This window comes from Helobdella robusta, assembly GCF_000326865.2.
Source record: "Helobdella robusta unplaced genomic scaffold HELROscaffold_20, whole genome shotgun sequence".
NCBI classification, from domain to species: Eukaryota; Metazoa; Annelida; class Clitellata; order Rhynchobdellida; family Glossiphoniidae; genus Helobdella; species Helobdella robusta.
The window spans coordinates 1,696,517-1,721,472 of NW_008704084.1; the positions used below are offsets into that span (position 1 = coordinate 1,696,517).

The following is a 24,956-nucleotide window of genomic DNA, read 5'->3' on the forward strand; positions in this document are numbered from 1 at the left end:
GAGTTAGATGAAGCTGATGATGACGAGATGTTGGACAAATGATTTTGAATTAGTGGGGTTGTGTTGAGAGCTGGGGACATCTGCTCATCTTCTAGGTGGCACGTTTAAGAGGGTGATGATGCTGTTGGTGATGATGGTGATATCTATGAAGATGAAGATGCTTATGATGATGACGTTATTGTTGTTGATTATGATGATGTTGATGACGGTGATGACAATGATGTTTTTGAATTTTTATGCTGTTGCAGTCGTTGTTGTTGGTTTTGCAGTTGTTGTTGTTGTTGCTGTGTTGCAATTGTCGTTGGTTGTTGCTGTGTTGTTGTTGTTGCTCTTGTTGGTTTGTTGCTGTTGTTGCTGTATTGTTGTTGCTCTGTTGTTGTATTGTTGTTGTTGTGCTGTTGCTATTGTTGTTGATGTGTTTTTATGATGACGTTAATAATGATGTTCATGACGATAATAGTGGTAATGATTAACGTCTCGAAAATGATAATGGGGGAGTTGATAATGTGATAATGGAAAATTAAGATGACGACGACGTTCGGAATAAGTAACCACGGTGATGACGACGACGATGATGACATTCACAATGATAACAAAGTCAAAATCAAGATGGGTCCTTCTTTAAACTCTACCATAAGAGGCATGATGATGATGAAATCTGATGACGACGATGATGATATGGTGATGATGATGACGATGATATGATAATATCTGCAGTGTGGTTAGAATAATAAAAATGCCATATTTTCATGTTTGTTGCAGTAATTAGAAATACAATGACATTTATTATAATTATGATGATGATGATGAGGAAGATGATGTAGATGATGATGATGAATAACTGGAGATTATGATGATGATGATGAAAAACTGGTGGTGGCGATGATGATGATATCTATCTTTAACCTCACCAACAAAAAATTCTGTTACTAATTAACACGGAAACAATAATGATGACGATAAGAGTAGAAAAATTAATAAAAATCTGAAAAAACACGTAAGGAATATTTTACAATTTAGTAGGATCTGCTCAAATTTAATGTAGCAATTAACACAGGTGATGAATTGGTTCTCAAGATATTTTCGTAACCAACATCCTTTTCCTCTTCTTCTTCCTCTTCTTTTTCCTCTTCATCAACATCTTCATCATCGTCGTAGTCGCCACCATCATTAGTTATGTTTCACACACAAATACATCATTAACGCAATTGGAATGAACAAAATGTATGTACATTTTTTTGTTTATTCTTATTGCTTTTATATAGTTTCAGTCATCATGTCATGTTCTATATTTAAATTTTCACCAACTTCAAATGCATCAGTTGAAACTTCCATGGTGTGTAACCAGGAATAAGCCATTCAACGAGTCTATCATTTTCGAATTAATCAACTAACTTGAATCACAAATAAAAGTAAAATATAAATAAAAACAATCCATTTCAATTACAACTAAATAAATTTTTATTGAAAAAAGGGCGAACTTTTTTAAAAGTGATAATTTTTTTTTATCACAAACATTTGGCTTCATATTTCAACCCAGTCTGGACACAGCAGTGCAAAATAACATTTCATTTGACCCAGAGAAATAAACTGTTCGTTTCTGAATCGTTCATAAATAAACGCTGAGATGAAGTAGAAACAATCCAAATGAAATTGCAAACACAAAATTCTTCATCATCTCTTGATGGATGACAACTGTTGATGATGTTGATGATGTGATGATGTTGATGATGTGATGATGTTGATGACACGATGATGTGATGACGTTAATGATATGATGATGTTGATGGGGTTTCATGCTGATGGATTGGATAATTAAATGGGTGAACAAATGGGTAAACAGAAGAACGGACAGTTGGGTAGAAAGTGCAAAAATAGACATGGAATGTGTGGAACGGTGAAAGACAGAAAATAAAAAAGATAAAGAAGAAAGGCAGAGAAAGAGAGAGAGAAAGAGAGAGGGAGAGAGAGAGAGAAGAGAGAGAGAGAAAGAGAGAGAGTAAGAGAAAGCTATATAGAAGACGTATGAATGCATTTGGTCTGTAATGATTGGACGATGACGATAATGACCACAGGTCGCTTTCGTAACGAGATTTGCTGCGAGATTTGAGTGTGCCAGCGAGAATTCAGTGGAAAACTCGCTTGTTTATGTTCAACGTAGTTGTTGATGGTGGGGCTGTTGTTGTTGTGTTGTTGTTGATGTTATTGTTGTTGGGTGATGGTGTTGGTGTTGTGACGGTGGTGTAGTAGTTGTTATTGTTGTTAATGGGATGTAGATGTAGTTGTTGTTGTTATCGTTGTATGCTGTTGTTGTTGGTGGTTGTACAGCTGTTGTTGTTGTTGATGGCGATGATGTTGTTTGTGATGGTTCTGTTGCTTTGTAATTTTCTTAAGATTGCAAACTTCAACATCATCATTATTATTACCATCATCATCACATCATCGTCATTATCATCACCATCATCATCACCACCATCCTCGCCATCACAACAATCATCATCACAACAATCATCATCATAACCACCATCATCAACATCATCATTATCATAACCACCCCATCCCAACCACCAACACCATCATCATCATCACAACGTCATAGTATGTAATCATGGATTTCAACGTTATTAAATATGTTTTGATTTAATTATTTGATATCCATGCTCTCAACACATCAGAAGATGCCACCCTTATTCAATTACGAGTGCGCCGCTGCATTCATTCATTCATTCATTCCATTCATCAAACGCAACTTCCACACGTTCGTCTCTATCCAACACGAACGTATACGTACAACACACGTACGCTTGCGTACAACGCGCAGTGTACACACGCACCACTACTCAACAACAAACCATAGAACACATCCTACTTGCATGTACAAGCTAGAACTTTCACACACGCACATACATGAAAAAAGTAGGAATTATTATGTAAGCGTAGCCGCATATGTGCACAAAATAAAGGAAAAACCAAAAGTACATACGCATGTGTAAATATTTTCTTTCTGTAGTTTCTATTTATTGCTAGCTGTATAAAATCAGCTATATATAAATCAGCCGCATGTATAAATACTTATCCATAAAGAAATAATGTGTGCGTGTGTGTGCGTGCGTGTTAATGTAAAGTGTAAGTTTGTTTTCAGATTGTTTACAAGGTATATGCAGCTACGTTCATTCACATCGTAGCATGTATTTTGTTTGAAATATTAAATGTTGTATGTGTGCATGTGCATACTCATCAAGGGTCGTTAAGTATTCACATTAACAATCAGAAGTATGCAACGTATGCAACGCATCTAGAAATGTTCAAACACTGCCACTTCGGATGATCAAACGAACTCGGCTGTTCCACACTTTCAACCTGCAGATAACTTGAAGACATCATTCCCGAATTTAGAAAACACAAAACATTTAAAGAACAACGTGAATATAACTGCATACAGCTTATTAAACAAACTCCAAACTAACAAGTGCGTGCTATTAGCACGAACAAGTATTAATCAAACAAACACATAACTCACATAAGCACACACATCCACGCAGTCACGAAACTACACGCACATTCAGGCAGACAAATAAATGCATGCCAAAACACACATATAATATGTTGTACGTGTGTTTGTGTGTACCAGTAATTTGAGTTTTGGTAAACAATTAAATTAGTCAACAACGTTAAAATCCTTCATTAAAACAACAACCATTATAATTTACGACAAGCCGAATCAATACTTTATAGAATAAAGACATCCAATAATAAATATCCAACAACGGGCAATTGGAATCCTTCCCACTAATACATTTAGAAACAGAGGAATCATCGATAATGATGAACCTAAAAGTGTCATATTGGACGAAGTTGAAGATCGTAAAACTAATTAAACAACCGTTAAGTGTTCACATTAAACAAACAAAGAATTAACATTGTAGAGGCAAAGGATATAATTGGGTATTCGGCCACACACAACGTATCAACTCGAAAAAAGCTTTTTCGTTCCATGCTTGAATGTTCTATCATGCTTAAAATAAACAAAAATTTTGGTTTTGGACTCAAGAAACTTGAGAATAATTTACGATGATCAACCGTAAGAAAGATTGAAAAATTAAACAGGAAGCTAATTAAAAGGAACATGCTGGGATTATCATGAATAATATGTATATATATATATAAACATACATACATCTATATATATATATATATATATATATATATATATATATATATTTATAAAGTATACGTCTGTTGTGCAAGTGTGAGCGTTGACACCACGTAAGTGTTGGTTGCATCTGGTTATCAATGGTTGAAAATTAAATCATCACCTCTTCAATTCCTCCTCATCTTCCTCCTCCTCCTCCTCATCAAATATGATTACTCCACATCTCACGCCACCGTGACAGCCAATGTCTTGATGCCCTTTGTTGTGAATTGTTGTGGTGTATGTTGTTGTTGTTGTGAGTTGTGTTGTTGTTGTGAGTTGTGTTGTTATTACTGTGTGTTGTGTTGTTGTTGTGAGTTGTGTTGTTCTTTTTGTTGTGAGTTGTGTTGTTGTTATTGTTGTGAGCTGTGTTGTTGTGAGTTGTGTCGTTGTTGAATTGTGTCGTTTTTGTTGTTGTCGCGAGTTGTGTTGTTGTTATGAGTTGTTCTGTTGCTGTGCTGTTGTTGTTGTTGGTAAGAATTGTGTGGTTGGTGTTGTGAGTTGCGCTGCTGCTACGATGTTGGTGAAAAGTTTTACGTTGTGTTTTTTGCAATTTTGTTTTTACTTTGTTTTCCGGATTTGGACATTTTTATCCAGAGTCAAAGTCGGGTCTAAATCGGAACCGGATATTTTTCATCCGACACTCCGCAAAGTCAATTTTTCTTTAGTATTTGCCTTATCGAATTTCAAATGAAGGGTAAGGGTTAAATTTAAAATTAACATTTCCTGTGATACAATAAAACAAAATAGTTCATTAATTTATTGTATTAATTTAATAAAAATTAGAACTCACGATATTTATTAAACAGTAGCCAACCTGGTCTGTCATATGCACACATGCCATGTTGGAAATGTAAATATATGTAACTTACCTCCAGTGGGGCTGCAGCTCCAAATTCAATTGCAGTTTTATGTATCTTATTATAATAATTTCGATCAAAATGTTAAGGCCTTCTTTGCAAATCATGGCTAGCAGAATTATTTCTAAACGCAACAAAGCAAAAACCCATTGAGTGATAATAAATTATTTATTATTATTTACTATTTCTAAGTTTAAATTACAAAAAAAAGAAAAGAAGCACACTATCAGCTAATAAAAATTATTTAAAATTTTCAGAAAATTACAGCGAACACAAACCGAAAAAAAACTTCAAGCTTGCTAAAGAGCAAAGGCTCAGGCGTAAGCTTTGGAATCTTATAGAATTTTTCGGAATTCTCAAACTTGCAACGGCAGTAATAACTATAAAACATTTTCTAATGTATAATAAGAACGATATTGAGTTAAATGAAAAGGTTTGAGGAGTTAAGCCCCCTACACGCGTCAGCTTTTGGCTCAGTTTTAGCTGTGCAAACCATACCGGCCATTTTGTCGAACTGTGCAGTCCTAGAAACCGGTTCACGTAAATTCAGATTCATCCTGAAATTTTAACTGAACTAAGCAAGTTTGACGTGTGTAGCGAGTACAATTGAGCTGCGCAGTTTTCAATTAATTTTATCTTCACATTCCTGTTAAGCTAAGTAACAATTTAAAATATAATTTACGTAACAATCATAGATATATTATAGATTTTTGTTCCATATCTATGGTAACAGTTACATTTCGAAAACTAAAAATTTAAAAAAACGGCGTTAACAGGAGTAACAATTCTTCATAAAATTTGAATCGTTGCATGAAACTTCAAAGCAGTGAAAATTATTGTACAAATATTAAATAAAAAATTTGAGAAAGTCCAACAGTTTGAAAATTAAAAAAAAATTATAGATAATTCAATGATCATTTAAATAACCTGTTGGTGATAATTGTTTGATAGTTGCCCTGGCCTCAAAGAACTTGAAATTATAACTAATTTTCAGCAAACATTTATTTGAAATGTTTATAGCTCAAATTGAACCTGAAAGTTTTTATATCAAACAGACGCGAAAAATTTGATTTGTTGAAAAATGATGGGAAATAGTTACAGAAATGAAAATGATTTTAACAAATAAAAATACAAGCGGCAAATAATCAAGAAAAATATTTTAAAAAATGCTATCATCCCAAACATAATAGTATTAAATTTGATTAAAAGCCCAAATAAATAAAAAAAATAAAATATTTTATGGTTATATTTTGTCACATTTGCAAATGAATAAATGCATCCAGCATACTATTCGCTCTAAGCGAATCATATGGCAAATTGCACAAAGAACATTCTGGATTTTTTGGAACGCCTTTCCTGGAAAATCTTCTGTTTCCTATTGTTTTGACTTTAGTGATTTTTCCTGAATGCAAGTTGACGTTTTCTGTGTAGAAGACCTCAACTGTGAATATTTTGCAGTCAGGTACTCGGAAGGACGCTGAATGGAGGTCGTACATCAAAAAGGGATTGTTGAATACGTTCAATGGGATCAATTTTTCCTGGCAAAATCTGTCAGCTTCTGAGTTTTCAAGTGTTAATACCAAAGTTACAAAATGCTCCTTACCTCGCATGCAGAAAAAATCTGTAAAATAAAGTTTGCAGTTATGAACGTCAAACAAAATATTAACAGGAACGGTTAGTCTTGTGTTGCCAAACTGTGAAGTTTTTTTAGGTTCTCCAGTTAAAGAACCCTTGTTAACGCTGGCCAAAAAAAACAAGCCATTTAGCTTTCCGTTAATGGGGTTCCTAGGGTCTCCACTGTTGTCTTTAACGTACGTTTTCATGATAGATGATCTCTTGTTTACAATGTCCTCGAAATATTTCAGCGGTTTGTTCCTGTAAAGATATTTGCAGAGGACCAATCTGCCCGTCTGATAGTGTGGCGTAGCCCTGTTCATCAGCTGCTTCAAGTCTTCTTTTGTGAACCCTTTTGAAAGGTTTCAATGATTCAATTGTCTGCTTGAAATACAGTGTTAGTCAGCTTTTTTGAGGGGTCGGTGTCGGATATTTTTTGTTCGACTCCGGAAGATGTTGTGAATTTAAAATAATAATTTAATTTCTATTCTGTATTTTTTAAATCGTGTTTTTGTGTAGCAATAGCCAATCATCTTTAATAGTGAAAAAAATGATGCTAATAAAATAACTTAATTTTCTAGTATGTTTTAAAACATAAATATAAAGTAATTTTACTATGAAAATTAATTACGTCGACTGATTTAAAGTGCTTTTTTGAATATTTTTTATTTAGTTGTGATGATAAGGTAAAATTATAATGCAACAGTAGAAAAATTTTCTTTGGGATAGGAACTTGGAGTCGAAAATATATATTTGGAGTAGAATATCCGACTCCGACACTTCGTTGAAATATAACACAAACAACACCCGTAATTAACACCCTTAACTTGAACAATATTGTAATCATATTAATCAACATATGATGTGTACAATTTGATAAACAATTTTTACAATTTACATAGAATCCAGAAAAAGAAAAACGTTAACATTGTAAAACAAAGGCTCACTGTCATCCATGCTGACGAATTGTTACTATTTTTACTTTACAATTTGATTGACATTTAATCCATTGCAACGTTCCTTTTTTTATAATCCACTAATTTCCGTTCTGAAACTGAACTGTTATATAAAATAGATCGCCATAACAGATGCGAAAGTTGGAAATTCCAAGTGTATTCTTGTTACAGCACAGCAGAGCCAAGCAGCAACGGGCCTACCTGTTCAACAGCTGTGCGAGCACTGTTATTTTAGAGTCGTTGATTGTGCTATTTTTAGAGGCGTGTTTCTTTTAATTGAGGTTATATCAACGGATATATATATATATATATATATATACATATGTATATATTTATATACACATATATACATATATACATATATATATATATATGTATATATATATTGGTACAGACTGTTGTTAACTTAACATTTCAAAAATTCAACACTACTTTCAACATTGTTCAACTTTTTTATATTTCTTTTTACAATAAATTAAAAAATAATATATATAAAATTGAAAAAACGAACTACAAACATATTAACACCAAACATTCGGTAGAATTTATAGAATATTGTAAATATATATATATATATATATATACACGCATATATATATATATATATATATATATATATATATATAGTAAAACTAGTTTTTACGATCTTCAACTTTGTGCAATATGACACTTTTTAAATTTGCGCGGTGTTATTTATGTTAAGAATTGAATTTTTAGTTTTGAGACGTCGTTCAATTTTGCAGCTAAAATAATATTCATAAAAGTGTAAAAAAGAAAAGAGTGCATTCCGCATTTTTAAATTATTAAAACTTTGCTTATCTGCTCAACATTTAATGCCAACATGTCAATTAAAAATAAACTGAATAGAAAGTGAAAACTGGCATTAATTTGATATTGGTAACGAATGAGGAGAAGTAGAAGCATCCAAGTATTGGAAAACCGAGCAGTGGACTAAACAATCAAAACAGACATTCGATAACTTATTTAAGTACAGATTAAAACCTTAAAAATTTGCCAAAATTTAATAAAGTAATGATAAAATTAAAACACTATGAAACCATTAAAGAATAATTGTTTATAAATGTTTCTTGAACTACTATAAAACAAATTGCAAGTCGAACAACTCGAAGATTTTTGTATCCCTCCATCTGCAGAAAACTCCTGACCCCTTACTTCTACATCCTCAAACCAATGACATTCCAAAGTTATCTCAAATTACAAATAGAACAATTGGGTCGCTTCTGTAAGCCTCCAGGTGTCGAACTTCCTTGCCCAATTGTTCCCACATCCTCAAACCAATGCTCTTCAAATTCGTCAATGTTAATATCTTCTGTGTAAAATACTTCTACTAAAAAATATTCGTTAGAAGGTTTGAATATTTGACTGATAGAAGAGAAAAGGGTTGTTTTCGGCGTCCAATGGCACTAAATGCTTTTTACAAAATTCATCTGTATCAGAAAGCTTTTTTGTTAAAACAATTGTAACATAGTGATAATAACTTGTCATGCAATAAAAATCAGAAAAATAGATGTTGCAAGCGTGGACGTTGAAGAGGCGTTCGATGGGTACAATCAGTCTTTTCTTCCCAAATGGAGATTTAGGAATAGGAGCTCCATCCTGGCTGCCGTAGTTTACACTTGCCGTAAAAAACAGTCCGTTAATTTCTCCATTGATAGGGCATCTGGGGTCGCCACTGTTGTCTTTCACGTATGTTCTCATTATCGATGGCTTCTCAGATGTTATTAAATCAAAGTAACATTCAGGTTTGTTTCTGTATAAATACTTACACAAAACACTCTTATCGACCGGGTAATGAATTTTGGCCTTCTCCAAAAGTTGGTTTAATTCTTCTCGGTTGTATCCTTAGTTGACAAAAAAATTTATAAATAACTTTTTGAATCGCAATCGAATCATTGAATAGTTTGAAGTAATAACGATATAAATCTGTTCAATATGAACGTGTTGACAAGTCACAAAAAATAGTGCTTTGTAATTACACAATGAATGTAAATTTAAAAAAATCTCTAACTGATGTTTGCCATTTTAATTTGGTGTTTTGAAATTTTTGTTTCAAAATTTTTATCTATCCGTTCGTTTTTTGTGAAAAAACTGAAGTATTAAAAAATTTAAAAATCCACTAATTTGAGATATGAAATGCGAAACTTTGCCTTTCGGTTTCGTTAAAAATTATGATTAGTCACCATAGAATTTAAATCCGTTGAATTTTAGGTTTTGTAACATAGATATTAAAATTATAAATAAAAAAATGTGAAAAAATAAACAATAAAAACCGTGGTGAAAAAATTTTTCGGGCCGTTACAAAATATAAGGACATAATTCAAATATTATTTGATAGAGATGTACATATCAGATGTAATAGGCTGTAATCATTTGCAATTACCTGGGTTTTTCTAACTTCTTAATTGCTGAAATATTGCTAAAAATAGTACAAATATGATCAAAGTGTAAGATTTTTGAAAATATATCAAATTAAGTTCATTTAGAAAGTTAAATTAATGAAGGTTCAATTAATAATTAAGTCATAAATATGAAAATGTATAAAAATTAAAAACTGTCGCGTTACAAACATAATTACAGCATATAACAGTTAGCTTCGTGTGGTGATCAACTCAAAAACTTCAAATCACTTGATTAATCCTCTAGCCTAATACCCGTATCCAAAGTTATCTGTTCTCAAATTACAAATAGGACAATTGGGTCGCTTCGGTAAGCCTCCAGGTGTCGAACTTCCTTGCCCAATTGTTTCCACAGTTTCATACCAATGGCCTATCAATAGATCGATATTAACATCTTCAGTATAAAATACTTCCACTACATAATACATATTGCTATTCACTCTAAATGTTTGAGAAAGTTGGTCATAAAAAAGAAAAGGATTGTTGAAGGTGTCAAGAAGTATCAAATGGTTTTGACAAAAATTGTCAACCACGGAATTTTTCTTTGTTAAGACAACCGTAACATAGTGGTTAATCCCTTTCATGCAATAGAAATCCGAAAAATAAAGATTACATAGTTCGACATTGAATAAGCACTTGATAGGAATGATTAATCTCCTTCTTCCAAACTGAGATTTTATTTTAGGAGTTCCATCTTGGTGACCTTCTTCGACGCTGGCCATAAAGAACAATCCACATATCAAACCATTGATGGGACACCTGGGATCTCCACTGTTGTCTTTCACATACGTTCGCATGATCGATGGGGACAGCTGGTGAATGCTCTCGAAGTATTCAGCAGATTTGTTCCTGTAGAAATACTTGCACAGAACATTTTTTTCTATGGGGAAGCGACATTTGGCTTTGTCAAGGAGCTGCAATAACTCGTCTTTGCTGAATCCTGAAAAAAATGTTCATGCAATTTTTATAGACATGTACAGTACCTATTTGTCATCATGTCATAAGAAGCAACACAATCACCTTCCCCCATGTTATCACGGTTAATAAAAACAAAATCACGTACGGGATTAATATTTATTATATTATTATTATATAATAATATTTTTATTTTATTTAACATCAACCTACAGTACGGTTCATGTAGCTTATAACAACAAAGTCATTTTTTTAATTTAAATTATTTGAATTAAATATCTTGAAGAAAGCAATGCAACAATGCTGTAATGCTAAATAATAATAAAAAAAAATATACGTGCTTGGACCGGCCATTTCACAAATTTGCTTCAATCGGAATTAAAAATAAATGTTTGTATAAATTACGATATTGTATATTGAGAATTTTATTTGTGTGAGGAGCGATCGAATATGAAAGCAAAACTGCTGGCGGGTGTCTCATGCGGTAAATACCATTTTCTCACTTTCGGTTTCCAAAGAGAACTACGGAGCCACGATACATTGTACTCAACGAAACTATTCTTTACTAAAATAGAAAATAATTTCAATAATTAATTATTGTATAGTTTTAAGTATTTTGTTTTAACATTTATTCTATTTAAAAAAACAATTTCAATTTTAAACTCACTGATACTTTTATTTTAATTGATAGATATCATTTCAAAATTTTGAAGTAAGACCAATTTTTATCAACTGAAAGTATTTTTTCAAGCACACTAACGACTAATTGATCTTTCTGACTCGTTCAGAACATTCTACGATTTCAATTTTGAGACAATTTCTTTTTTAGTGTTTTGCCAAATGAAAAATTTCACTCAACTAAACCAGTTGGTTTTGAGATGACAAATAAAAATTGCTTACACACTCTCATCAAGTCCGAAAACATTAAAATTTTTGTTTTCAACGTCCAAATCTCGTCTTCAACAGCATCCAAATTAATCAATTTTAAACATCAACCTAGCCATCAACATTAACATTATATTCATAATCGACATCATCATCATCATCCTTTTCATCCTCATAACCATCGTTATCATAACCATTACCATCATCTTTCTCCTCCTTCTCATCATCATCTTCATCTTCACCATCATCATTTTCATCATCATCATCAGTAGCAGCAGCAGAAGCAAGACAAAACCATCAGATTGGGCACCCATGTTGAAACATTATTCCTCGCCACGGCCGGCCAGAGGGAGTCACGCCAGACTGCGCAGAGAAATTCGGGCGGGCGAGGGCGGGCGGGTGGAAATCTTGTTAAATGTTTTCACTTGACGAACCAAATAAGTCTCATAATTGGAAATCCGAATGGACGCTAACATATTCCTGTGGCTAATAGATCGTCGCTCCAGTTAATTACTGCAGATGCAGGTGAGACAATGCATGACACTGACAAGTATGTTTTTATTAAACTTCTAAGAAATGATTTAATTATTTTTAATTATGTTTGCGCTAACACAAGTGACAAAAAATGAAAACAGTACATCACACAGGGCAAGCAACAATAACAACAACAAAAATCAACACGACACACAACATCGCAACACACAGCAACACACCAGCGAAGCAATCTGCACAAATATAGTCACGTCTCGGCGAGGAGATTTGATGCAAGTACCAAGCACTAATGAAGTAAAGACTCATTTGTTTGTCGGATCTTCACACTCCACACATGCAAACATTCGCACACACTCCACATATGTCTTCACTCACAAACACACGCATACACGTACAGTACACACACACACACACGCACACACAAATTTCAAAAATTATATTTTTAAAATAGAACGAATTCTGCATAAGAAAAACAGAAAACTTGAACAAACATGAAAATCTTGACTATAATACAACATACAATCACAAAATGACCGACACACCAATCTACATCTATTGATCCAGGCTTAAAAGTCCAGTATAAATGTTTATACAAACTAACAAACAAACCAACAAACATTCGCGTTCAAATATTTTAACAAAATTTTTGTTTTGTAGACAAAATTGAAAAATAGCTCGTGTAGAAACATATGTCTGAAGAAGTCAAAGTAATTGCATATTGATATTTCTCCATACAAACACACGTGCACAGTACAACCATACTCTGATATGACAACCATACATATACAATATAATCATTTTCAATATAATAATAATAATATATATAACAATATATAAATAATTTAAATATTATCATAAAAATATATAAAACTTGAACATATAAATGCAAATCAACAAAACCCACACACACACACACACGCGCGCGCGCGCGCAAACATTTGTACAAACAAACACACTCACATACATACACACTCACATTTCAACACTAACTAATTTCCAACTAACACACATACACGCACGTACTAACACACATGCACGCACGTACTAACACACATACACGCACGTACCGATACATACACATACACCAGAGTGTACACACACGAAGAGTGCAATCCTCATTAATTTCATTCTTTATGCAGATTTGTCAGTTAATCTCCAAACATCCCACAACGCCGTCCAACTACTGCTGCATTTCGTCATAACATATCTTCAACGTCTCTTATTATTTTCCTCTGGTATTATTATTATTTTTATTTTTGTTATTGTTTTCATCATCATCTACTTTTATGGTCATTCTTCGTTGAGAGCAATTTCATATCATGGGTATTATTAATTTCCTAATTTCACTTTTAGTGTAGTTACCTCAATTCAATTCAATTCAATAATAAGTTTATTCAGCAAAAAGCTAGGCGACCCGAAGATATGACTTGTTGGGCCACCATAAAATTTACACCAAAAATTATATATTGAAAAGAAATGTTCATATTTCACAATGAAATAATGATAGTTCTATAAATAAGAAAAAATAAGATTAATTAAATTATTTAAGTATTAATAAACCTTCTTAAAATTGAATAAATATAAAGTACATAACGGAAAACAATCGCATTAACAGAGGACATGGTTGAAATAATTAGACTGAATGAGTTATAGTGTTAACGAATCTGAAATTTTAGATGTGGTTGGTAATATGAAAAATACAAAATCCTTATCTGATGATGAACTCAGCAACTATATAATTAAAAACTGCATTTACAATATTACTAAACCTCTTGCCTATATATTTAACTTATCATTTAAACAAGGTGTCTTCCCCACTGTATTTAAAACTGCTCGTGTTATTCCTATATATAAAAAAGGTGACAAACGTTGTGTAAACAACTACCGGCCCATATCTTTATTATCTCCATTGTCCAAGATATTAGAAAAACTCATGTATATTCGAATGCACAAATTTATAACAACTTTTCATCTCCTATCGGAAAACCAATTTGGCTTCCGATCTGGCAGATCAACTGAATTAGCCAATCTTGCCAATCAATTAGCCAATCAATTAGCCAGTTTGCACATAACACCCTTTCTAATATGAATGATGGACTTCTTACAATTGGCGTGTTTATTGATCTCAGTAAAGTTTTTGATCTCATTGATCACACTCTTCTATTACGTAAACTTGAAGCGCTTGGCTTTCGTGGTAAATCTCACTCTTGGTTTATGTCTTATTTACTCAATAGATACCAGTATGTAAGAGTTAATGATGTCAATTCCCATAAAATCTTGGTACCTAAAGGTGTCCCACAAGGGTCTATTCTTGGACCCTTGCTTTTTATATTGTTTATTAATGATTTGTTCTCTATTAAAACCATATTCAAAATTCTTCTTTATGCTGATGATGCTAGCTTTTTCTATTCAACTAAATCACCTCTGAAGGATTCGGACTTACTTAATTATAACTTAAAACTTATTACTAACTGGTTTTATACCAATAAACTAAAAATTAATTATCAAAAATGTAATTATATGATTATTGGTCCGAAGATCCTTACCAATACTTTTGGTCCCTTAAATCTTCATTTGAATAACCATTTTATGGAGAGGTCTTACAGTACAAAATTTTTGGGTCTAATTATCTCAGATAATTTATCTTGGGCTGAACATATTAATACTATTTCTTCTAAATTAAGCAAAATTTTAGGTCTTCTTTATAAAATAAGATACAAACTTAATAAAACTACTTTAATATTGTTGTACAATGCATATGTTTTTCCTCATCTATCATATTGTAATCTTATCTGGGGCAATAGCCCTGCTGTTCATGTCTCAAAACTATATAGAATTCAAAAAAAATTTATAAAACTATTATTATATTTAAAAATTACCACTCATGTTGATGAATATTTTTCTTCTTTAGGTCTTCTTACAATATACAAATTACATATTTTTATTGTTGCCTTTTTCATGTTCAAATTTGTCAATAATCTGCTACCATCTAATTTCTATAATATTTTTTCACTCAAACCTTCACATATTTTTAAATCTACTCGTCACTTCATTCCATATATAATACCATTCAGTAGACTAAAAATTTTAAATGATAGCATATTTATTCTTGCACCCAAAATTTGGTTTACAATTTTGCCTCTATCTGTTACAATTATTTCAAAACCTCGTCTTTTTAAACAACATTGTAAAATTTATTTATTGTCTGATAAACGGCGATTTTTGCAACTATAGTTGTTTTAACCTTATTTAAATCTTATTTGAATAATTTTTGTATATGAATAATATCAATGATATGAATAAAACTGTTTTTGTATGTATGTATGTATGTATGTATGTATGTATGTATGTATGTATGTATGTATGTATGTATGTATGTATGTATGTATGTATGTATGTATGTATGTATGTATGAATGTATGCATGTATGCATGTATGTATGTATGTACGTGCGTATGTAGGTATGTATATATGTATGTACTCTTACTTTTGAACTATATTTGGTTTCATATCATTTAATTTATTGAAATGCTATAGAATCCTAAATTCAAAACTTTAATTTTATGTACTCATTTTGAACTATATCTCTGTTTCATAAGATTAATAGAATAGAATCTGCAGTTCAATAACTTTTGATTTATTTCGATCTAGTTTAATCTTTGATTTTTGTCGAACTATTTTAATTTTTGATTTTTGCTGATAAATGTTGATTTTATTTGGATAGGGTGACTTTCTTACAAGCATTTAGTTGCTTTTTTAGTTTACCCCTCTTTTGAGAAAATAAACGAATTGAATTGAATTGAATTGAAAAAAAAAAATAGATAGATTTTCTAAATAGAGCAAGGGAAGAAGAATTTTTAGTAGTCATCGGTAATGAATTCCAAAGACGCATAGAGATATATAAGACGGAGTTGAGGAAAAAATTTGTTCTAGGTTTCAAAAAGTAAAATTCAGAATTAGAACGTAAACAATTTTGCCTAGTATTTTTAAATAAATTAATCTGATCTTTAAGAGATTGACAATAATTTAATTTATACATTTTAAAAAAAGATAGTAATAGATAAATAATATGTAGTTGGTTTATGGTAAGGATATTTGCTGTTTTATAGTATGAACTTACATGGTCAGATCTCTTTAATTTAAACGGAATGTGAAGAAAAAAATTTTGAGCTGGAGTTAAAATATGAAAGTTTGATTTAGATGTACCATCCCAAACAGAAACACAATAAGTCAAATAAGGAAGAATAAGAGAGTTATATAAAGTTGTTAAAATAAATCTAGGAAATTTAAACCTCAATTGATAAGTTTTTAGACAGTTTACAGGAGATATGTTTGATATGATTCAACCAAGATAAGTTAGAAGACAAAATAACTCCCAAAAATTTAAATGACTCAACCCTTTCAATAGTAATATTATTTAAATATATAACTGGATAAACAATATCTGTTCTAATTTTAGGACCAAATAATATAAAATATGTTTTACTTAATTGATACGTAGATTATTTGAAACAACCCAATCGTAAACAAAATTTAGTTCGTAGTTAATTACCGAAACAAGTACATTAAAATCCGAGTGAGAATAGAGAAGAGTAGTGTCATCAGCAAATAAAACAAATTTTAAAATGTTGGAAGAGTAAACAAAATCATTAATATAAATATTAAAAAGTAAAGGGCCCAAAATAGAACCTTGAGGAACACCCGATTTAATAGGAGACAACGAAGACATGGAACTACCAATAGAAACAAATTGAGAGCGATCATTTAAATATGAAGAGAACCAATTATAAGCTAAACCACGAATACCAAATGAATATAACTTGTACAATAAAATACTGTGATCTAAAGAGTCAAAAGCCTTGCAAAGATCTATATAAACACCAATAGAGTATTTTTTAGATTCAAGTGCATGAGAAACAAAATTAATAACGTCTGAAACAGCAAACTCAGTAGACAACTTTTCACGAAAACCATATTGATTTAAACAAATAATATTATGATAATTTAAAAATTTATTAAGACGATTTAAAATAATTTTTTCAATTAATTTTGACAAACTAGAAAGAACAGAGATAGGGCGATAATTATTAATAGAATGACGGTCGCCACGTACCTACCTACCTACTGCTTTTTTACCTACGATGCTGTTTTAATGAATTTACTTTTTTAAATAGAAGTTTTTATTTCAGTTATTTTTATTGTCAACTAGTCAGAACCATCATCGTCGTCATCATCGTCATCGTCATCATCATCATCATCAGCGTCGTCATTATCAACAACATAATTTTATTCATTTTAACATCATCATCAACAACCTCAACAACAATAACATCATTATCAACAACATCAACAACAACAATAACATTATCATCATCAACAACATAGACAACAACAACAATAACAACATCATAATCAATATCAACATCTTTGTCATCATCGTTACCGACAATTCCGGACCTTACCCCATCGTTCAATGCATAAAGTAACTCCATATAAAATCAAACCAAAAAAGTGGCTGGAAATAACTTAACTTGCATTTGGGCAGAACGAAGGAACTGTCATCAGTCAACTGTCATTTTAATTTTATTTTGTTTTCTCGTACGTTCGTTCCTTAAGGAAATGTCTTTAAGAAATTATATCGAACAATCATATATAATCAGGTTTTATTTTCATTCTTATACTTAGTTACAGCTCAGGTTTAATAATTTCTCCATTTATTCAATTTCACAAATTAAAATATTTGCTGCAACTGTTTAATTAAAAGATAAAATTTTACCTCCTCGTTTCCAGCCGGAAGTTCTGCCTTGAGTTGAGAAGCAGCAGCAGCAGCCAGACGCGTATTTACAAAAACTGTGGCCCTAGGCGCACGACCAATTTGGGGCCCTCTCGCCTATAAGGCGATCAATGATCATAATACAACAATAGTTAGAACACTCATACCCATGTATTATTTAACATGCATAGATACTACAGCTATAGATACTAAATAGAAATTACAATTGTCAGTTTATTACAGTTATATAACTTTTTCCTGCTCTTCAATTTCGCGAAGGAGTCAATGTGCGCATTGAAATCGTATTCTAATGTCTCCTTTGATTCAATGCATAAAATAGACAAATCTCCCAGCTTACATTGGCTAATGGAATTCCGCAAGTAATTCTTGATCCTTTTCAACACAGAAAATGACCGTTCTCCAGTTGCGTTTAATATAGGAATGGTGAGAAAGATTCTTAGAAGGGTTTCCACATTGGGAAATGTACATTGTAGTCCACCCACCACTATAAGCCGGTACATCTCTACCGCAGATTTTGCGCCTTCTTCCTTAGCGAAATGCAAAAACTGTTTGATTTTATCGCCAGCTGTATCAGAATTAACATCGTCTTTGTATTCTTCGATCGAGGTCGAGATCTTTGTGTTTATGTCATCTACCTTGTCCTTGAAAAATAGACTGAACAAATCATGTATACCTTTGTATGCTTCGATTCTGTGATCAAGTTCCGTGATCAATTTATCAGAAACGGCGTTTACTGTGTTAACAATAAAATTATCACGACCAGTTAAAATAACTTCCGCTTCATTGCTTTCATCAGAAAACGGTTTTCGCTTTTTCTTGCGGCTCACTTCATCTTGATATTTACAGTCTTTCAGATCCTCGTTAATAAGCAATGCTGCTCGTTTTTCAATACGAGTGAAATCGTTTCGGACTTCATTGTTAATAAAAGGCTTCAGTGATTCTAGAAGATTTAAACCAGAATCAAGATATAAATTTGAATTTTGCAGGGATTTGCTGGTTGCATTCATCCGCTGTAAAATTGTATCCCAAAGAACAGTCATCAATGCAGTCTCAAAAAGATCCATTTTATTAGCAAGAGCATTAGCCTCATTTTTTACAGACGCCTTCTGATCACGATCTTCGGCTGCTTGAAGAAGAGCTTCCTGAATACCAATGTGGTTCTGATGCAATGCAAACACTGCATCCGCTCTAGCTGACCACCTTGTGTCCGATACTTTCTATATGGTACATCCACTTTTGACTAGATGACTTTTAAGTATGTTCCACCTGTGTGTGGATGATGAGAACCACACATAAACGTTTTGAATAAAGTTAAAGTATGATACTGCTGAAAGCGACGATTCTGCAGCCGAATTACCAACTAGATTTAAGCTATGGCTAGAGCAGGGAATGTAAACTGCATTGGGACTGTGTGCCTTGATTCGGAAAGAAACTGTACAGTTGCTACAATCCTTCGTAGAACTTTTCTCCAGTATTGCCTTTCATCATCTGACTGTTTCGCCATTTGTTTGTCAATATGCCCGTTTGCGTTTAAGCGTTTAGCCAAAGTGCACATTGCTTGAACATGGCCATACAAATTTTCATGTTCATAAATTTTCGCGGTAATATTTTTCCAATCTGAACACCCATTTGTTGAAAATTTACTAGCTTTATTTGGAAACAGTTTGCATACATAAAAATAAACACTTCCACTAGTTTCACTGAACACTAACTATTCACATCTTTCTTTTTGGCCATTCGCCTTGGTCAAGTAAAAGTTATGTTCAGATAAATGACAAAAATATTGTCTGCCACGATCTGTCATCAACATGTTAGCGCGTGAAAAGTCGCCAACATTTTTTGGTTTGAAATCCAAAACATGATTACGCATGGTTTCTGTCAAATTCGCTGGCCACATAGCAATATCTGTCAAAATTTCACTACAGTTGTTATCAACAGTTTCAATACTCGCGACCTCTATAGAACCTTCAGCCGGCGGTTCAGATTCTGGCAATTCTGTTGGATAGGACTCAGACTCCATACTGGCTGTTGCCGAGACGACTGCATTTTGATTACCAGCTGTTATTTCTGTTTAGGTAGTTTCTGATGATGGGGTTACCGGTCGTTTCGCTAAAAATGTCAACAAGGCGCCTTTGTTTTTCGCATCTTCTGCTTTTCTTTTGAATATCACGTTTTTTGCACCTGAGGGATATTGTCTCATAGACATTGTTTTAATGAAACGATTGTGTTGCAATCAGCAGCAGAAAGGAAAAATGATCATTCATCCACACAGTGAAATTATTAAAATAGTGTAATAAACTGGCAATTAACAATTAGTTATTGCAAAAAATTAAAATTTGAATTGAAATTTTTAATTGAAATCTGTGACGTAAGATGCGCCAATAGTGTTCGAATTTTACCACAATTCAAAAGTTTTTTTACATTTTTAATTTAGGGTTGAGCGAAAATTCGCGCGCGCATTTTTGGCAATTGTTTGTATATTTTTTTTTCATACGTTGTTCAAAAAAATTTAGAAATAATTATGAAATATATTATCTGAAAATGTAAAATTAATTTTTCTCAAACTTATTAAATTTTTTTGTGCGAAATATTTTTAATAAACTTTTAATAAATACGCTTTTAATTAAGAATAAGTTATTAGGTAGAAATTTTTGTTTTTATGGTCCTCATCATTGGAATAAACTGCCATTCTTTATTAAATCTAATCTAAATTATAACTCTTTCAAAAAACAATTAAAAACATATTTTTTATGCTGCTCATAATATAATATAGATATATATATATATATATATATATAGTATATTAAATTTCATTCTTGATTCATTCATCCTTTATTTCTTATTAATTTTTTTATAATAATTTAGATTGAATTATTCATTATATGTTTTATCACAGATATAATATATGCAACAAGGTTGTTTGTAGAATATCTGTGGTGTGTATATATCTATTATTTTTTTGTTTTTCCATTATGAGGCCACCCATAAATTAGTATTATATTGCTAGGGTTAACCTTTTTACTTTGGTAAATAAAATCAGTTTAAAAAAAAAAAAAAAAAAAAAAAGCTTCCAAAAAACTCATTTTTCAAGTTTTGGGGGCCTCTAAAATCTGGGGGCCCTAAGCGCGCGCCTAGTACGCCTATGCCTAAATTCGCCACTGGCAGCAGCAACAGCATGCCTATTTTCATCAGGCGTGATGGCCCAGCGATTAAGGCCTCCTATCCCATTCATCGTGTGTGATGTGTCGTGATGTGTCTTCATAAACGCTGTTTGTGTTTCGTTCATTCCTCCGAACTATAAAAGAGTGGGAAAGACCTTTATCTACAAACCAAATGATGCTCATCCAAGTAACAGTTTTAAATGTTTTTTTTTTACATTTATTCGCCCACTTTCAAATTGGACTATGGGTTCGTGGTTGTTGCAGGTTTCATAATTTTCCACAACTCTTCTACGCTGCGTCAGTCAGTGGTTAATTGTAGATTTAACATTCATGTTTCTTTCATTTGTAAAATAAATTTTCCATTTTATTTATTTAAATTAAAAAAAAAATTTATTTCCCACGAACGCATAATCATCCTTATTTAGAATGGGCATCCTTAAGTTCCCACGTAGTTAGCTTCGGGAATTGAAATATACTACTTGAAATAAACCTGCGAGCGTTTGCGTTATTATATATCCGTTATAATTGGTTTTATGCGCAAATTATAATGGACGTGTGACGTCATTGCTGTTCTTGTGTCCACTAAGGTTTAGAATGGCCGGAGCACAACGAGGGCCAGATTTGGAAAGAGACAACAGGGCTCCTGCTGGGAATACTCCATAAAAAGTACCTCCACGATAAAAAAAACACTCAAATTAGAACTGGGTAGCAACTAACATTCATTCTCCAAACTTTTTTTCTCACAAATTTACCAACAAATTTTGCTCAAACATGATAATTTTGTTCAGTTCGTTAAAGTTGCATTTCAATTTGAATTAAAGCATATTTGACTTTAACAAATTATTCATTATTATGTTTTATTTATTTAATTTGCAGTTAATCGATTTAAAAAAATACAATGAAACTCCGCTCCTCTGTTTTCCAGGGTCCCCACTGCTCCAAATCTGATCCTGAGCACAATAGGACAATACCAACTTTAAATAACATGAGCTCCTATTAACAAAATTGAAAGCTTACAATTTATACTGGTCTCGAATGACTGGCGCAAAAGATTATGTCGTTTAAGTAATTTACTGAATAGATTGGAGTATTAATATTTTGTCGGGTAGATTCCCATCGCAGGGCTCTGAAGGGGCGGAGCCAGAATTTACGATTTCAAAATTGTAAAGTTGATGAGCGGTCGTTTTGTTATTTGTTGTACTTCCTGTATTGGTGAGGAAATAACTTTTTAAATTCTCTGTTGAAATTTTTTGAACTAATTTCGATTTGTTTTATTACAATTATACACAAACTTAACAAAATTTTCTTCTTTCATGGTCTGGTGAGAGAATGCATCCCCGCACTCCCCTGGATCGACCACTGGTGCTTCCTCATGCATTCTTTTTACTTCTCCACACCACACACATACATAATATTTTGTTTTTTGAGGTGATAACTTGAAACATGCTTGTAAGACACTAGCGAACATTTCTAAAAATCACCCTGGCGAATATATTGTCGATTGACAGATACGAAATTCGAAATATTGCTAAGAAATACAACAATAAAAGAATAATAATAATAATGGGAACAGATCTTTTATTTTTCATCGAATGCGTAAAATCAAGAATAAATTAATTAATAGAGAAAAAGTCATAATTAAAATAAAATTAAAATAAAACTATAATCATCATAGTTAGTCATCATTGCTCTTTATTTAAAATAAAAAAAATGCAGCGATGATAAGATAGTTATGAAAATTGATTTACGCGTTGTTCCGATCACAATATATGGCATATGATGATGATATCACTCTGCTAATTAAACTTTGGCGAAAATATTCGGTCCAAATTTAAAGAATTTTGAAAGCCTGTAATGTTAATAGTAATAACAATATTTGAAATGATGATAATAATTAAAACAACCGACTGGATGATGACGTTGATGACAATGACGAAGACTTTGATGAAGATGGTGATGAAGAAGAAGATGACGGTAATGAAGATGATAATGATGGTGAAGATGTGATAACGAAATTATTGACAGGAGTGATACAGAGTGCATTGATGATGATAGAAATGTTGAACTCAACAAATAATTTTCAAAATTTTTAAAATATAAATTGGTCTACTCATACGTAGAGTGCGAAGAAATGGTTGAAAGCTCATCCACAAAGTTAATGTATAGAAATTATTTTTAATTCCTTTCATTTTATTTGTACAAGTTTATTCAATATATCATCTTATATAGATGTATTTTTTAATTCAAAAATAATAATTTTTGTTAAAACTTTAAAATTTGAAAACGAATTTCAGATTTACATATTCTGTTTGCCCACCAGCCCGGCAAATTAAATTCAACACTTTTATTTTATTTATCGGAAAACTTTTTGTATTGTTGATTTATTGAGAAAAATATATGAAATTATTTTCGCAAACATTTTCATAATTTTTAATCTTTCAAACATTTTCTCATTGGTATTTTTGAATTTATGATTGAAATTTACGACTAATTTGATTCAATTTTATGTCGTTGCGTAACTCCAGCTAAATTATTCATTGCTGCCTGAGATAACTTTTTTTAAAAGAGATTTTTTTCAAACTAAAAACTTTTCATACTGCAATAAAAGATGCTAGATGATCAGCACAGTACCGATCATAGCAACAAAGAATGTCTGATGATTAATTAGAATAAGAAAAATAGCAAGAAGTATTTTATTCAACCTAACAAGTTTCATAAAATGAAGTACAGGATGGCTGTGTGCGGTCGACAATCAACTCATCTCCCAAAGCCATTTAAACAATAAAAGGAACACAATATAAATGTCATTTTAGAGTTATGAACGATTTTTCAGTTCATAAATTAAGTTTGTTTCACAATTTTTTTACGATCGTTTTGAAAATCATTTTGTTCATCAAATCATATCGAAAGCCTTTTTTCAGAATGTCGTTGCAGACTGTGATGGTATGAGATTTTTGGTTCAGACTTTTTTTTCAACAAGTTTGAAATATTCAACAGGTTTGAAATGTTCATTTAATACTGGAGGATGTTTTTGTCAACTGTTTTTAAACAAAATTTAAACAACAATACTTTAAGAATAATAACAATGATGACACATCTCTACCATAGATTATAAAATGACATTAATTATCACATCAATGATTAAATTACGTCAACAATGACAACATCATAACAATAGGACGCATGTAATGTGGTCAGGTGAGCATGGAGTGAGTGGGTACTGTATAAACTGGTGCACTGAGATGTTCGAGATTAAATGAAATATGTTTCTACTACTATCACTTGTTAGTTAGTCTGCACCATCTTCAATTATTTCAACAAAGACACTGCAAATTTTTATCCATAGTATCCAACCTTCCAACATTTTTAATCATTTGTTTATGAAAATTGTAAAACATGTTAGGACAGGAAACAGACAAGTTCTCTCCAGACCTTCAAACGAACGGAGAACAACGTAATTGTCCAATGTTTGTGAAATAATCATTTTATGAACTCGCATTTCCTAAATGATCTCTTAAAGCGTTACTCTATTGTCCATTTTCAATATCATTTTGAGAAATCAGGAAAATAAAATGGGAAACGATCAATCAGCAACAACTTTTAGAACGTTAGTGACTTTTTGAAGGTTTTTTTTTATATTTTCTTCAAAATATTTTAAATGAGTTTTTCA

General features: G+C 31.9%; 6 protein-coding genes across 6 annotated transcripts; all 6 read right to left on the reverse strand.

The window, feature by feature from the left end:
• Positions 1-1,674: 1,674 nt before the first annotated feature.
• On the reverse strand, positions 1,675-5,036 carry HELRODRAFT_171295 (hypothetical protein; the record flags this gene model as incomplete). Its single annotated transcript, XM_009018021.1, has 6 exons — positions 1,675-1,695; positions 2,071-2,176; positions 4,317-4,410; positions 4,487-4,650; positions 4,914-4,918; positions 5,010-5,036. The coding sequence occupies 6 exons, from the start codon at positions 5,034-5,036 to the stop codon at positions 1,675-1,677; spliced, it is 417 nt and encodes a 138-aa protein (XP_009016269.1).
• Positions 5,037-6,305: 1,269 nt separating this feature from the next.
• On the reverse strand, positions 6,306-7,623 carry HELRODRAFT_171296 (hypothetical protein; the record flags this gene model as incomplete). The annotated part of the gene is made up of 2 exons (XM_009018022.1): positions 6,306-7,018; positions 7,614-7,623. 2 exons carry the CDS (start codon positions 7,621-7,623, stop codon positions 6,306-6,308), a joined length of 723 nt encoding a protein of 240 aa, XP_009016270.1.
• Positions 7,624-8,827: 1,204 nt separating this feature from the next.
• HELRODRAFT_171297 (hypothetical protein) lies at positions 8,828-9,664 on the reverse strand (the record flags this gene model as incomplete). Its single annotated transcript, XM_009018023.1, has 3 exons — positions 8,828-8,970; positions 9,122-9,484; positions 9,652-9,664. 3 exons carry the CDS (start codon positions 9,662-9,664, stop codon positions 8,828-8,830), a joined length of 519 nt encoding a protein of 172 aa, XP_009016271.1.
• Positions 9,665-10,287: 623 nt separating this feature from the next.
• HELRODRAFT_171298 (hypothetical protein) lies at positions 10,288-11,069 on the reverse strand (the record flags this gene model as incomplete). Its single annotated transcript, XM_009018024.1, has 2 exons — positions 10,288-10,979; positions 11,060-11,069. The coding sequence occupies 2 exons, from the start codon at positions 11,067-11,069 to the stop codon at positions 10,288-10,290; spliced, it is 702 nt and encodes a 233-aa protein (XP_009016272.1).
• Positions 11,070-18,358: 7,289 nt separating this feature from the next.
• HELRODRAFT_153295 (hypothetical protein) lies at positions 18,359-18,586 on the reverse strand (the record flags this gene model as incomplete). Its single annotated transcript, XM_009018025.1, has 1 exon — positions 18,359-18,586. A coding segment is annotated over one exon (228 nt), but the record flags the coding sequence as incomplete, so codon positions are not given.
• Positions 18,587-19,836: 1,250 nt separating this feature from the next.
• HELRODRAFT_171299 (hypothetical protein) lies at positions 19,837-20,331 on the reverse strand (the record flags this gene model as incomplete). The annotated part of the gene is made up of 2 exons (XM_009018026.1): positions 19,837-20,192; positions 20,307-20,331. 2 exons carry the CDS (start codon positions 20,329-20,331, stop codon positions 19,837-19,839), a joined length of 381 nt encoding a protein of 126 aa, XP_009016274.1.
• Between the last annotated feature and the right edge of the window lie 4,625 nt (positions 20,332-24,956).